The sequence below is a fragment of the Mirounga angustirostris genome, unplaced genomic scaffold (genome assembly GCF_029215605.1).
Source record: "Mirounga angustirostris isolate CCGP_5_RB_7025 unplaced genomic scaffold, mMirAng1.0.hap1 SCAF_1, whole genome shotgun sequence".
NCBI classification, from domain to species: domain Eukaryota; kingdom Metazoa; phylum Chordata; class Mammalia; order Carnivora; family Phocidae; genus Mirounga; species Mirounga angustirostris.
The window spans coordinates 210,904,282-210,920,995 of NW_026991709.1; the positions used below are offsets into that span (position 1 = coordinate 210,904,282).

General features: G+C 43.0%; 1 protein-coding gene across 1 annotated transcript in view; it reads right to left on the reverse strand.

The window, feature by feature from the left end:
* ADGRE1 (adhesion G protein-coupled receptor E1) overlaps positions 1 to 15,076 on the reverse strand; it is a 57,710-nt gene extending 42,634 nt beyond the window's left edge. Inside the window, exons 1-2 of the mRNA XM_064572259.1 lie at positions 15,022 to 15,076; positions 12,638 to 12,691 (exon numbers count right to left, since the gene is read on the reverse strand). Of these exons, the coding sequence (XP_064428329.1) occupies positions 12,638 to 12,691; positions 15,022 to 15,052 (85 nt within the window). The 5' untranslated portion in view covers positions 15,053 to 15,076. The remainder of the gene's footprint in view (positions 1 to 12,637; positions 12,692 to 15,021) is intronic.
* Positions 15,077 to 16,714: the final 1,638 nt, after the last annotated feature.

Consider the following 16,714-nt stretch of genomic DNA (forward strand, 5'->3'; position numbering starts at 1 on the left):
GGCTGGAACATGGACAGAGTGGGCTGATCTATTCCTCACCATGGGGATGATGGTTTGGGAAAGCCACCATGCTGAGGGATAGAGAGGCAACAAGATGGGAGACACCTGGGAGCTGGGCTGATCTGGGCAGCCCTGTCACCCTGTTCCACCTACAAGTTGGAGATGTATGAGAAGAAAAAGAATGAACTTCTAAAAAATAAATTTCTAAGTTGTTGTTTCGTTTATGTGGAAACAGTCAAAACAGCATCCTAGCCCGTTCAGCTCTGAGACCAGTGATTTCACCTCTTTGTACCTCAGTTTACCTGTTTAGCCCTCACCCTCACGTCCAGTGGGTCCCCAAGCCCTGTGGTTCTCTGTCCAAATAGCATTTGGCATCTACCCACTTTTCTCCATTTCCACAGATCCTTTTCTGGATTCTACATCCCTAAATCCTTCATTGTCCCCTCCAATCCCTTCTCCACATAGTAGTCATCTCTGAATACAAATTTGATCATCTACCTCCACCCCTGCCTACAGTGCTCCCTGTCGCACTCAGAATTAAAATCCAAACCACTTAACAGGACCCATAAGACCCCCGTGACCAGACCCAACCACGTCTTTAAGCCTCATCTCGTGTTCGTCTCCATTTCCAGACTTCCCACCTCAGGGCCTTTGCATGTGCTATTCCCTTTGCCTCTGCTTTGCCTGGCCAGCTCCTTTTCACTCCTCAGGTCTTGCTTAAGTGTCATTTCCTCCAGAAAGCCTCCCCTGACTCCCCCAAGGCTTCCTGTGCTCCTCCTCTATGACACTTATAATAATTATAGTTGCTTGTTATTTGTGTGATTAGCTTTTTAGTGATCATTTCCCCCACCACATTGTGAGCTCCAGAAAGACAAAGCCAGAGGTGGAGGCAGGCTTCTAGGTGCCTGGGAAGAGACTTATTTGATATTATCATTCCTGTGGTCATCAGAATAATGGCCCCTCCAAAGATGACCACATCCTAATCCCCAGAACCTACAAATATATTATGCTATGTGGTAAGGGAGCACTAAGGTTTCGGATGGAATTAAGATTGGTAATCAGCTGATCCCAAGATGAAGAGATTATTCTGGAGATTATTCTGGATTACCCAGATGGGGCCAATGTAATCACAAAGGTCCTTATAAACAGAAGATGAAGCCAGGAGAGGCAAAGTGACACAATGTGAGAAAGACCTGGCCAGTTATTGCCGGCTTTGAAGATGGAGGAGGAGGGACACAGGCAAGGAATCCAGGTGGCCTATAGAAGCTGGAAAAGGCAAAAAGACAGATTATCCTCTAGAACCTCCAGAAAGGAACACAGCCCTGCTGACATCTTGATTTTAGCCCAGTGGGACCCACTTTGGACTTCTGACCTCCAGACCCATAAGGTAATGTTTCTGTTGTTTGAAGTCACCAAGTTTGTGGTAATTTGCTAGGGCAGCCATAGGATACCAATACAATTCCCATTACACAGATGTGGACAACTGAGGCTCAGTGAGGTTAAGTAACTTGTCCAAGGACACACAGCTGTTGAGTGGCAGCACCAAGCCTGTCGAAACCTGAAGTGAGGGATTTTCACCCAAGAAGAGGTAGCTCTGGGTGGAAATGGAATCAATTTTCAGGCAATTTCTAAGACAATTCTTTGTAAAAGCTTCTGTGATTAAGTCTGTTGCCCTGATGGACTTTGAGTTTCTGGAAAGCAAAGATTTGTGTTTGTGTCATTCACTGCTGTGTGCTGAGTGCATACAACAGTGCCCAGTACACAGTCGGTGCTCAATAATGAAGACCTTGTTGAGAAGCTAACATTAGAACAAAGACCAGAGGGAGGTGAGTGAGCTATGAAGGTACCTAGGGCGGAGGAAACAGTAAGTGCATGAAGGGGCAGGACCACGCCTGGAGATTTGGTGGAGTTACAAGCAGGTCGGTGTGGTTGGAGCAGGGTGGGCAGGGGGAAATTGGAGGTCTGGACATGGACAGATCATGTTAGATCTGCTAGACTTCTGGCTTTCTATGAAGAGCATTGGGAGCCACGAGGTGTCTGAGCACAGCCAGGACACAGCAGGACTGAGGTTTTAACAGGATCCTGTGGCCCCTGGCTGGACGATGAACTGTAGAGGGGCAGGATGACCAGGGAGGAGTTGCCTGCACCTGTCCAGGTAAGCGAGGATGGTGGATGCAACCCCACTGGGAGCTGTGGAAGGCACAAGATTCGGGGTTTATTCTGAAGGTGGTGTTAACAGGATTTGCCAATGGTTTGGGTGTGGGGTGTAAAAGAAAGAGGAGTAAACGGTAATGCCAACATTGATTGGTAGAGTGGGAAAGCACTTTATAAAGTGCTGCAAAAACTTTAAGGGATGGATTATTCTCTGGGTCTTTAGAGTCAGGCTCTTCACTTCTTACAATATGCCTTGTTTATTTCCTTTCCCTGAAGGACATCTTAGTTGTACCTCTTCTCATTAACAGTTTCCTCTTTCATCTGCAAAGGCAACATTGTTCTTTGCAAACTTCCAGCACATTGCCACTTGTGGTCTCTCATCTGAGCTTCCCATTACCCTCTTCCTCTGGCTCAATTGCTCATAACTCAAACCCACCCCAAACCAGAATTGCAACCCAGCCCTGTGTGACTCAGCACCTGCCAACCTCTCCAGCTCATCTTCTACTTTGTCCCATTAGCCATGCTCACTTTTGCTCAGTTCCCCAAATTCTTTCTGATCTCAGGACCTTTGCATGTCACCCCAAAGATCTTAGGACTTGACTTCTTCTTTGCCAATTTGAATACCTTTTATTTCTTTTTGTTGTCTGATTGCTGTTGCTAGGACTTCTAGTACTACGTTGAACAACAGTGGTGAGAGTGGGCATCCTTGTCGTGTTACTGATCTTAAGGAAAATGCTCTCAGCTTTTCCCCATTGAGAATGATATTCGCTGTGGGCTTTTCACAGATGGTTTTTATGAAATTGAGGAATGTTCCCTCTATCCCTACACTCTGATGAGTTTTAATCAGGAAAGGATGCTGTATTTTGTCAAATGTTTTTCTGCATCAGTTGAGAGGACCATATGGTTCTTCTCTCTCCTCTTATTAATGTGCTCTATCACATTAATTGATTTTTGAATGTTGAACCACCCTTGCATGCCAGGGATAAATCCCACCTGGTCATGATGGATAACCTTTTTAATGTACTGTTGGATCCTATTAGCTAGGATCTTGTTGAGAATTTTCACATCCATATTCATCAGGGATATTGGTCTGAAATTCTCCTTTTTGATGGGGTCTTTGCTTGATTTGGGGATCAAGGTAATTCTGGCCTCATAGAATGAGTCTGAGAGTTTTCCTTCGGTTTCTATTTTTTTGAAACAGCTTCAGAAGAATAGGTATTATTTCTTCTTTGAATGTTTGGTAGAATTCCCCAGGGAATCCATCAGGTCCTGGACTCTTGTTTTTTGGGAGGTTTTTGATCACTGCTTCAATCTCGTTACTGGTTATTGTTCTATTCAGGTTGTCAGTTTCTTCCTGTTTCAGTCTTGGTAGTTATAGGTTTCCAGGAAGGCATCCATTTCTTCCAGGATGCTTAATTTATTGGCATATAGTTGTTGATAATAATTTCTAATAATTGTTTGTATTTCCTTGGTGTTAGTCTCCCTTTTCATTCATGATTTTATTAATTTGGGTCCTTTCTCTTTTCTTTTGGATGAGTCTGGCCAGTGGTTTATCGATCTTATTAATTCTTTCAAAGAACGAGCTTCTAGCCTCTTTGATCTGCTCTACTGTATTTCTGGTTTCTAATTCATTAATCTCTGCCCTAATCTTTATTATTTCTCTTCTTCTGCATGGCTTAGGCTTTATTTGTTGTTCTTTCTCCGGTTCTTTGAGGTGTAAAGTTAGTTGGTAAATTTGGGATTTTTCTATTTTTTTGAGTGAGGCTTGGATGGCTATGTATTTCCCCCGTAGGACCACCTTTGCAGTATCCCATAGGTTTTGGATTGATGTGTTTTCATTCTCATTGGTTTCCATGAATTGTTTAAGTTCTTCTTTGATTTCCTAGTTGACCCAAACATTCTTAAGCAGGATGGTCTTTAGCTTCCAAGTGTTAGAATTTCTTCCAGATTTGTTCTTGTGATTGAGTTCCAGTTTCAAAGCATTGTGGTCTGATAATATGCAGGGAATAATCTCAGTCTTTTGGTATCAGTTGAGACCTGATTTGTGACCCAGTATGTGGTCTATTCTGGAGAAAGTTTCATGTGCACTCCAGAAGAATGAGTATTCTGTTTTTTAGGGTGAAATGTTCTGTATATATCTGTGAGGTCCATTTGGTCATAGTACTAGAAGTCCTAGCAACAGCAATCAGACAACAAAAAGAAATAAAAGGTATTCAGATTGGCAAAGAAGAAGGCAAACTCTCTTTTCACAGATGACATGATACTTTATGTGGAAAACCCAAAAGACTCTACCCCCAAATTACTAGAACTCATACAGCAATTCAGTAATGTGGCAGGATACAAAATCAATGCACAGAAATCGGTTGCTTTCTTATACACTAACAACACACTGTAGAAAGAGAAATTAGAGAAACGATTCCATTTACAATAGCACCAAAACCATAAGATACCTCAGAATAAACCTAACCAAAGAGGTAAAGGATCTATACTCTAGAAACTACATAACACTTATGAAAGAAATTGAAGAAGACACAAAAAGATGGAAAAATATTCCATGCTCATGGATCAGAAGAATAAACATTGTTAAAATGTCTATGCTGCCCAGAGCAATCTATACCTTCAACGCCATCCCAATCAAAATACAAATGGCATTTTTCAAAATGCTGGAACAAACAATCCTAAAATTTGTATGGAATCAGAAAAGACCCCGAATCACCAAGGAAATGTTGAAAAAGAAAAACAAAGCTGGCGGCATCACGTTGCCCGATTTCAAGCTATATTACAAAGCAGTGATCACCAAGACAGCATGGTACTGGCACAAAAACAGACATATAGACCAATGGAACAGAATACAAAGCCCAAATATGGACCCTCAACTCTATGGTCAAATAATCTTCGACAAAGCAGGAAAGAATATGCAATGGAAAAAAGACAGTCTCTTCAATAAATGGTGCTGGGAAAATTGGACAGCTATATACAGAAGAACAAAACTGGACCATTCTCTTACACCATACACAAAGAAACTCTAAATGGATAAAAGACTTCAGGGTGAGAAAGGAATCCATCAAAATCCTAGGGGAGAATAGAGGCAGTAACCTCTTCAAAATTGGCCACAGGGCTTCCTTCAAGACATGTCTCCAAAGGCAAGGGAAACAAAAGTGAAAATGAACTTTTGGGACTTCATCAAGATAAAAAGCTTCCGCACAGCAAAGGAAACAGTCAACAAACAAAGCCAAGAGGCAACCCATGGAATGGGAGAAGATATTTGCAAATTACACCACAGACAAAGGGCTGGTATCCAAGATCTATAAAGAACTTCTCAAACTCAACATCCAAAAAACAAATAAGTCAAAAAATGGGCAGAAGACATGAACAAACACTTCTCTGAAGAAGACATACAAATGGCTAACAGACACATGAAAAAAATGTTCATCATCATTAGCCATCAGGGAAATTCAAATCAAAACCACATTGAGATACCACCTTACACCATTTAGAATGGCAAAAATTGACAAGGCAAGAAACAACAAATTTTGGAGAGGTTGTGGAAAAAGGGGAACTCTCTTATACTGTTGGTGGGAATGCAAGTTGATATAGCCAGTTTGGAAAACAGTGTGGAGGTTCCTCAAAAATTTAAAAATAGAGCTACCCTATGACCCAGCAATTGCACTATTGGGCAAAGATACAGATGTAGTGAAAAGAAGGGCCATGTGCACCCCAGTGTTCATAGCAGCAATGTCCACAATACCCAAACCGTGGAAACAGCCGAGATGCCCTTCAATAGATGAATGGATAAAGAAGATGTGGTCCATATATACAATGGAATATTACTCAGCCATCAGAAAGGATGAATATCCAACTTTTGCATCAATATGTATGGAACTGGAGGGGATTATGCTAAGTGAAATAAGTCAAGCAGAGAAAGTCAATTATCATATGGTTTCACTTATTTGTGGAACATAAGGAATAGCATGGAGGACATTAGGAGAAGGAAGGGAAAAATGAAGGGGGGAATCTGAGGGAGAGATGAACCAGGAGAGACTACGGACTCTGAGAAACAAACTGAGGGTTTTAGAGGGGAGGGGGTTGGGGGATGGGTTAGCCCGGTGATGGGTATTAAGGAGGGCACGTACTGCATGGAGCACTGGGTGTTATACAGAAACAATGAATCATGGAACACTACATCAAAAACTAATGATGTACTGTATGATGACTAACATAACATAATAAAAAAATTAAAATAAAAAATAAAAAATAAATAAAATAAAGTAAAAGCAAAAAACCCCAAAAAACTTGCAAGTGGACTGTTAAGCTTTGGCTCAAGGGCACACTATCTCATCAACATAATTTAATCATCAACATAACTAATGGAAAATTAAACTTGATGTTCAATATGTTGTAATTCCTGCCTCATACATCCCATGACTATAGATTTTCTAAAATGAGTTAATTTTACATAATGAAATGTCATACTAGACATAAAATTCTTTTGTCTTCTTTTGTAACTTTATTTTGGGGTAGGAATTATCTCATTTTTTCTTAATTAGTAAATGATTTTTTTACAACTTATAAAAGTAGTTCTTGAATGAATAATTCCTTTCCTTAGATCTACATAAAAATTATCTAACAACTAGAAATTTGAGAAATGGAATCAACTTGTATTTACAGTTTGTATAGTGTTTCACCTAATTGTCATATCAACTCTACTGGCTTCAAATAGCAGGCTCCCCAAAATTCATGTCTACCTAGAACCTGCGAATGAGACATAACCTGCAGATTAGATCTTTGCAGATATATTCAAGTTAGGATGAGTTCATACTGGGTTAGAGTGAACCCCAAATCCAATATTACTGAAGTCTTTATAAGGAAAGGAAAATCTGAATGCAGAGACACACAGGGATAATGCCATATAATGATGAAGCAGAGATTGGAACAATGTGTCCATACATCAAGAAATGCCAAGGATATAAGCAACCACCAGAAGATAAAAAGAGGCAAGGAAGAATTGTTCTCTGAAAACTTCAGAGAAGGTATGGTCTTGCCAATACCTTAATTTGGTACTTCTGGGCTGCAGAACTGTGAGATAATAAATTTCTATTGTTTTAAGCCATCAAAAAAAAAAAAAATCTTAGGACTTGCCAGCCTCCCTAATTGTATGAACCAATTCCTTATGATAAATTTTTAATCTATATGTATCCATCCTATTGGTTCTGTTTCTCTGGATAACTCTGACAAATACAAACACCTGCTATATGTCAGGCACTATTCTAGGCACTGTGGATTCAGCAGTGGAACAAGACACACAAAATTCCCCACCTTCACAGAGCTGATAACCTGGAGAGTTGAGGGTGAGAGATACAACGTCAAAAATAAGAGTAGTCACTGAGAAGATGACACATGAGCTGAAATATAAAGAAGGTGAGGAAGAGAGCCAAGTGTATATGTAGGGCAAGAGCATCCCATGCAGAGGGCACAGCTCATGCAAAGGCCCGGGGGCAGGACTGGGCCTGGGGTATTGGAGGAACAGCAAGGGAGGGGTGTGTGGCTGGAACAGAGTAAGCAAGGGGGAGAGAGGGATGAGGGCAGGGCAGGGCAGGGAGGGGACAGGGCAGGTCATGTCGGGCCTTGGGGGCCTCCGGGAGGATTTGGGCTTTTACCCCAGGGTGGTGGGAGTCCTGGAGGGTTGTGGGCAGAAGAGGCGGAACTTGACTTGGGCACTCCCTGGTGTCCTCTGGTGGCCACTGCAAGGGCAAGAAGCCAGGAAACCCCTTCAACAATCCCCCTGAGACAGACACATGATCCTCAATCATGAGCCAAACAACTTAATGGATGATCACCTAATTGACCCAAGCATGAGGAGACTCCAAGGGGCAAAAAAGACTTTTAAAGATAGAACTAGAGCTTCTGTTTCATTGGTGCCCCCCAAGCACCAGGCCCCTTCCATGCATTTCCTGCAGGCCCCACAATAATGCTTCCAGATGGGTTGACCTAGTAACCCCGGTTTTCCCAGGACTTTCCTGGTGTTATCCTTAGAAGTCCAGAGTCCCGGGAACCCCCCTCCCAGTCAGAGGCAAACCAGGACAGTTGGTCACCCTATGTCAAGGTAAACATTAGGACTTAATTTTACAGATGTGGAAACAGATATGTTTGCATAGCCTCCCCCGGGTCACACCACCAGTCAGAAGGAAAGAGAAGAGCAGCTAGAATGGGTGAAGGTTGGCAGGGCATCCAGGGGTCCTGGCCATTGCCCTGACTGAACCCACTCACTACAGCTTTGGCCCAGCCAGTACGAACCAGAAAATTTAGGTTTCTCTGAGGAGAGGGAGGGTTGACATAATTGTGCACCTGCTATGTTCCAGGTACCATTTGGTACCTGTATCTTACCTCATATAATGTTCATCAAAACCCAGTTGGATTAACCCCTCTGACCCTCATTTTCGTAGAAACTGAAGTTTTAGGGAATTTGCTGAAATATGTGAGCACTGGAACCAAGATTCAAACTCAGGAAGTATGACTCCAGAACCCACCTCTTAACAACTGCACATGGAGTCAAGTCCTCACAACTATCCCATCAGGTGGCGGGGGGAGGGGGGTCAGGTATGTGTAGGGGGTCATTGCAATACCCATTAATCAGATCAAAACTGAGAGCTGAAGGTGTTTGTCCAAGGTCTAATTGCCTTCAGTCTGGGAGGCCTCTTCCCAGAACACATGCTCTGCAGCTGTCACCAGCCCACAAGCAGAGCAATGAGAAGCCATCAGATCCCTTTGAAAGTGGCCGTGAGCCAGCCAGTCTCCGTATTTCCCCGAGTGCCAGTGATTACAGCAGCAAGTTACGAAAGCAGGAGTGGGTATGTGAAGGGGAAAACCCAGTCTCCTCCTGGGGATTCTCCTACATCAGCTCATGAGCCCTTCACAAACTGCCAGGTAAGAAGGGGTGGGATAGTGGCCACTCTTGGCATCCACCACCCCCCATCTGCTTTACCGGGATGGCATACCCATCCCCCAGGCAATGACTGGCAGACAGGTGCAGGTGAGTTACAGCACAGCTTCTGCCTTGCATCTGAGCAGGTGAACCTCTGGGATGCACTTCACACTCCAGGGCTCCTTGTGAGACCAGGCTGTGGCTGAAACTCTCCCAAAATACCTTCTGGGAGGCTAGTTTCTCCTCCGCCCTGTCCTACTTCCCTCATTCCCCTGCAAGCACTTCCTGACAGTCCTCCCTCAATAAATTACTCACACAAAAATCTTATCAGGCTCTGCTTCTACAGAAACTGACCAAAAGCAGATGGTCATCCTTATTTTCGTGCATTTTTGTTTTGTTTATATCTTTTTTTAAGAAGATAGTAATTACTTGTAAAAAAAATTCAAACAATGCAGAAGTATATAAAATTAAAAGTGAAGATCTCTCAGTCCCCCATCCTTATACCTGGAGGAAATCACTGTCAAAAGCTTAGAGTGAATCCCCTCCAGGCTAAGTCCTATTATTCACAGGCTCAGTCATGCAAGTATATTATTAAATATGAATAAATTTATAAATTCACACAATTTTCTTAACACAAGTGAGATCATACAATATACAATCCACTGTGTTCTCCAAAACAGTAGCTACAAATCATATATGGCTGTTTGAGTTTAAATTTATGAAAGTTGGGGCACCTGGGTGCTCAGTTGGTTAAGTGTCTGCCTTCAGCTCACCTTATGATCTCAGGGTCCTGGGATAGAGCCCTGTCTCGGGCTCCCACTTAACGAGGAGTCTGCTTCTCCCTCTCCTTCTACCCCTCCCCCCACTCGTGCTCTCTCTCTCTCTCTCTCTCTGAAATACATAAATAAAATCTTTTAACTGTGTAGTTTCCATTGTGTCCAAAGGCATGAACTGTGCCAGAGATGTCTTGATAGCCAAAGGTTCAAGCAGAAACTCCACACTCCCCTTTCCATGGTATGGAATTGTCACTAGCAGGCAGCTTACCCACCATGGACTACATTTCCCAGCGCACCTTGTGTCCAGGTATGGTCCTATGACCCTGAGCAAATACCACACGCCTCACTGCCAGACCTCGGTTTTTAGAAAGTGGGTGTGCCTTCTCCACTGTTTCTTTTCCCTTTGGCCATGGTCTGCAGAAGACTCCGAGACCCTCAAATGGCTGAGCCACAAGACAGAAGGAGTCTGGGTCTCCAAATTACTGTTTGGAGGAAAAATCACCCACTGGCCAGAAATATCTGCACTGGACTCTTAAACAAAAATTAAATTTCTTTTTATTAAGCCATGGACAGTTTTGGGTTTGTTACAGTAGCTAGGGTTACTCTAACAAACACAACGTTTTATCCAACCAGTCCCTCATGTAAACAAACATCGATTATTCCAAGTTGTTATCGGAATAGTATAATGAACACATCCTTGAGTATGGTGAGGTATCTCTGTACGTTATACAAATATCTCTTTGGAATAAATTTCTGGATTAGGAATTGCTGTGTCAAAGTGTTTATGCATTTTCATAGTATTTCATTAAGTATGATATAGAGAGAAAAGCACAAATATTGTAAGTGTGCACTTTGATGAACCATCACAAAGTTAACATCCCTGTGTTTATAATTTTTAATTCCAGTAGTGCCCAGTTTTCTCAAATTTAAGCCTTTGGAATTCCCACTTACAAATTCCTTGTATGTGCCTTGACTATAACATCTCTCACACTCTCTATGTGAGGCACAGATTCTTTCTTTTATTTATTTATCTACCTAACTAGCCTGTGCAGTATCAGGCCCAGGCTGGGTCCCAGAGCTGTGAAGAGTCACACAATGACTTCCTCACCAGCCAAGGGCTTTCTGGAATCAATAATAATGATCGATTTTTTTTTATCAAGGTGACCTTTTTGGAAATATAGTGATACGATTTTCTCTTTTCCACTTATATGGTTGTGAGCCCCTTCTCCCAACACATTCTGCCAAAAGATTTACTCTCATTCAGGAAGAATTAAGATGTCTTAGCAGGAGACATACATGAAAGCCAAACAGTAATGTTCAGGTTTTAATTACCAAACTGGATGTTTGGGTTCCCAGCAAAACAATAGCCTTGAAAGCAAAGCCTTATAAGATGAAAGAGTTTTGGGAATCTAGTGTACAGCATGGTTACTCTGGTTAACAATACTGTATTGTATACTTGGAAGTTGCTACGAGTAGATCTTAAATATCCTTACCAGGAAAAAAAATGGTAGCTATATAAGGTGATGAAGATATTAGTGAACACTATGGTGATAATCATTTCTCAATATACGTGTGTATCATATCAACATGCACGCACCTTAAACGTGCACAATGTTATATGTCAGTCATATCTCAATAAAAAGATTTTGCAGTAACCAGGCTTGAAGGACTGGAAAGTAGAGTTTTCATTAAGCCATGGTATAAGGGAAATACCTATCACAAGGGAAGAGAAAACATTGTAGGAAGCTAATAAAGAGAGATGAGAGGAACCCACCAGGAGCCCTACTCCTCTGCCACCTCACCTCAGAAACTTCTGGACAGGAATGGGTGAATTTAGGGGTATCAAGGCTAGGGCCTGACTTCTCCCAACAAAAGCCAGGCAGAATTTCCCAGTCTAGAAGAGAAGTTTCCTTTCTGCTGCTATCATATCCAACAGGGTATGAGAGCCAAAGATTAGAACCCACAGAGGAAGGTAGCCAGTAGGAGGTCCAAGAAAACTCTTCTGGGTTCCTATAGCCTGAACATGGAAAGCAGAAGCTCCTTTGTGGACCCCTGGGGGGTACAGAACTGCAAAGGGTACTACCAGACAAGCAAGGTGGGGCCATGCTCTACAGGTAGACAAAACATCCCATCCAGAGTCCACCCTTGACAGCCACAAGATCCCGTAGTTGCCCCTACTCTAACACCCAGCCGTCATTTTGGGAGGACCAAGAGTAGGGTAAGAAATTTGAAAGATTAACTGAGTTTCCCAAATAAGGCTGAGCCAGGACTGAGACACTAAGGACCTGAAGAACTGGCAACGTTTTTCCTCTCCATCCAGCAGCAGCTTATATAGAAAATGAGAACACTTAATACATTTTTAAAATGCATTCTTTCCACATTGAGTTGTAGTTTGAGTAAATTTCATCCCCATTCCCACCACACTACCATTTTTGAAGCTCTCATCCATATACCAGGTGGGTAACAAAGTTACCTCTTTTGATTTAAGCTTCACAATGTACCCTTGGGATAGGAACCTGTGTTAACTGTATTTCACAGCTGAGGAAAGTGACAATCAGAGAGATTTTGTGTGACTCACCTGAGGTCACACAGTGAATCCAAGGCACAAAGGTAAGTGCCTGGAGCAGGAACTGGGAGACCTGGATATTATTTATCCCTTGCTCTGCCACTAAGTAGCTCCCAGCAAATGTTCAGCCATGGCTCAGCCTCCTGGGACAGAAGGGTCTCCTCCCCAGAAAACATCCTCCCACACATTGAACATATGGATTCTCTTTGACCCACTTACCATCTGTCATTGATTCCAATGGGAACATAACCCAGATGAATATACCACAATACTCTGTGAAAAAAGAAAAGAAAAACACCATGAACCATCAAGAAGCAATGTGCTCAACCTGAAAAGTACTCCTGGAATGGCCTCGTTTAAATAAGTTTGATGAGATATCCAACTAAATGACAAACATACAATATTTCATGTAATACTCACAGCAGCCATTCCTGCTTTTCTGCACTTTATGTTTTTTCATTTTGTTTGTATTATCTTAATTTTATTTTCAATTACAAACAAAGTTCCAGCTGATCTTCAAAAATACACCCTAAAACATGTATTCTCAAAAGAAATGACATCTTCCCCCAAAAGGGCAAAACTTGGTTCTTAGGGAAAGATGAAAAAAAAAGTGTCTAAAAGGCAGTGCAGACCCGGGCATTTAGCTCTTCTCTGACATTACCACCTCCATGACCCCCACTCCCACCACCCCCATCACCACCCCCACAACCCCCATGACCACCACCCCCAACCCCACCACTCCCACTACCCGACCTCCACCACCCCCACCTTCATCCCCACCATCCCCACCATCAATGTCATCATCACTACTCTGCTAAAAACCTCAGGGCAGAATAAGGGGCAATAATAGCTAATACCAGCCCTGACACCCCAAACCAACAACTCGGCATTCCTGCATTTGTGGTCCACGAGTTACCTGCTCCTTCTAATTAAGCCTGCCAGTCAACAAATCCCACAGACCCAAACCCCTGATATTCCCATTCATTATCATCAAATAAAATTCTGCTCGTTAATTATTTTAGAGGCAACAGAACACTGTTTTTAAGCATACCAACTCTGGAGTCAAAATGTTTGGGTTTAAAAATCTGGCTTCACTAATTACTGACTGCATGGCCTTGGAAAAGTTATTTAATCTCTTTGGGTCTAAGTTTTCTCTTCCACAAATAGATGCACTGGACCACAGCCTAGGAAGCCCACACTTGTTGCTCAAAATACTGTCCCTCATTCATAGATTTATTGGCTTTTTTTTATTATGTTCAGTTAGCCAACATATAGTACATCATTAGTTTTTGATGTAGTGTTCAATGATTCATTAGTTGTGTATAACAGCCAGTGCTCATCTCTCTCATTCATAGATTTGAACCAGTGACAAAAACTTGAAAGACAACTTTTACATCAACGTGGATGGGACTGGAGGAGATTATGCTAAGTGAAATAAGTCAAGCAGAGAAAGACAATTATCATATGGTTTCACTTATTTGTGGAACATAAGGAATAGCATGGAGGATATTAGGAGAAGGAAGGGAAAAATGAAGGGGGGGGGAATCAGAGGGGGAGACAACCATGAGAGACTATGGACTCTGAGAAACAAACCGAGGATTTTAGAGGGGAAGGGGGTGTGAGGATGGGTTAGCCCGGTGATGGGTATTAAGGAGGGCACGTACTGCATGGAGCACAGAGTGTTATACGAAAATAATGAATCGTGGATCACTACATCAAAAACTAATGATGTATTGTATGGTGACTGACATCATATAATAAAATTAAATTAAATTAAAAAAAAAACTTGAAAGACAGGAAGAAAACCACAACATAGACCATAAACAAGACCAGTACAAAACTGACGCCTGAAGAAAGGGAAATAAGAGAACAGACAGGGAGGCTCCATCTCACAGCTCAGGCCTCAGCACAAATGTCACCCCCTCCAAGAGGTCTTCCCTGACTTCCCCCTTCAACATAACCCCCGGTTACTCTCTTCTTTTGTGGCACTATCACTGCCTGAGATGCTTTTGCGTAGTTATTATTTGGGACAGCATGGCATAGTGATAAGCAATAAAGCATACAGACTCTGGAGTCAGACTGCCCGCCCTACCCCCAGTTAGCTAAGTAGTCTTGGGCAAGTCTTCTAATATCTTTTGCCTCAGTTTCTTCCTTTGTAAAATGGGGCTATTAGTGACCCAGTATTTGGAGGAGTTTTGTGAAGTTATCTGAGGAACTTAAAACAGTGCTAGGTGGGTGGTTGCTGTTATGGCCAGTGGCTTCTTTTCTACCTGTCCCTCCCACGAGGATGTCAGCCACATGACAGCAGGAATTGCTTGTTTACCACTGCTCTCCCCTCAGTGCCTACAACAGCATCTGGCACATAATAGTTGCTCAGGAACTACAGGTCAAATGAATAACTATAAAGAAAGTCGGCCCTGACAGATGGAATTCCCTATGCTCAGTGATTTTTGCCAAAGGTCCCCCAATGAAGGTATTGGCAGTATCCAACCTAGAATTGGGGTCTCTGGCTGGATACTTCATGTCCTTCCCTTTTCCCTACAGTCTACATCCAGTGCAGGCTTCCCCCAAACACTCCCATCACCATTCATCCCCACACTCACCCCAGAAGAGGAGAAAGCTGAAGCTCCACATGGTGCCGTGTTTCTCTCATTCGAAGAGGGAACCTCTTCTTCAGTCTTGGGGTTTTCAGTAAACAGAATGTGTGGGAAGAGGGGAGGGGTGGAGCCAGAATTGCTCAACGCCACCAGAGCAAGACGGCCCTTTTTGCTGAATTGCCTGCCACTGAATGAGGACAGCATGGCAAACCCCTAATTTTCTCTCTGCCAGAATGAAGAGAAGTTGGTCTGGCTAATGTGTCACTGTGTTCTCCCTTTCTCCAATTGCTCGTCTTCCTCCACACTTGTTTTTCTTTCCCCACCAACAGCCACCTCTCAACCTTCTTTCATTGCCCCCAACCATAAATATACTACCACCACTTGTCCCCAGTGAAGCAAATCCCAGACTCAAAGTTATCTTCCCAGAATGTCCCACACAAATAACCACCACAGCCATCATGGACCAGGTGCCATGCTAGACACATTGCCAACAAAATTTAATTTCATCACATCACATTAATATCATCAAGTAAGGATTCTGACCCCCACCTATTTTACAAAAATTAAATTAAATTAAATTATTAAATTAAATTAAAAATGAAACTGAAGCATGGAGAGGGGATAGGACTTGTCCAAGATTACTTGGAGTCAAGATTTGAATGCAGGACCCTCTGGCTCCAAGGTCTAGCACTTGAACCATCCCATATGCCTCCATCTCTCCTACATCTGACCCCTGCACAGCAGCACTCTACCACATTCCCAGCCCTAACACACCTGCACACACAATCTCACACACATGGAGGTCTGGTAATGTCTTGGCCAGGGTCCCCAGAAGCAGATGCTGAGACCAGGATTCTAGGGAAATTAGTTTATCAGGGAGGTGACCCCAGAAAACTCCAGCTGGGGGGGGGGTGGGGAGTGAGATTGGGATGGGAAAGCATCCCAGGTGGCCATGCCATCTAGAAAGTTGCATTAGAGCTCAATCTCACTGGGGATCTCTGAAAGGCAGCCCAAAGTAGTCTTCAGTTACCCCAACAGAGGGGCAACAGAGCTGGGGTATCTATGAACCAGCTACTGCCGGTCATGCATTGAGGCCCACATCAACCCACAACACCTTGGGCCTGGCCTCCTAGCAGAGAGAATGTGCATAACCAGAGTGTAACCCCATTGATAACAAAATGCAGCAGCTGATAGTCGGCCTAGTGTGACCCAAGGGATTGAGGGTCACAGGTGTGAGTAGGCACCAAAAGCATCTGCCACAAGCTAAAAATGAGGCACAAAGGCCAGCCCCAAGTTCTTGGGAAGAAAAGCCCCCACATGTTTCTGCATTCTCCCTTTTGCTCTGTGCAAAGCAAAATACCCACCTTGCAGTTATGATCACTGAAGAAGATCCATCAATGGTCCCCCGTGTGTGCATCAAGGGACTCTACCCAGTGAGGTTGTAGTTAAGAGCCAGCACAAAAACAGCAAATTCCACCAAGAAAGAGGATAAACAAAAGCTGTGTTGTGTTAGGAGAAGCACTGTAGTATACACAGACTCTAGAACCAGATCACCAGGGGTTCAAATCCCATATCCTCTACTTCCTAGTCATGTGTGGTCCTGGGCAAGTTCTAATCTCTCTGTGCCTCAACATTCCCATTTGTAAAATAGACCCAATAATAACAGGTCTACTTCATGGCACTGGTGTGAGCCTCTGAG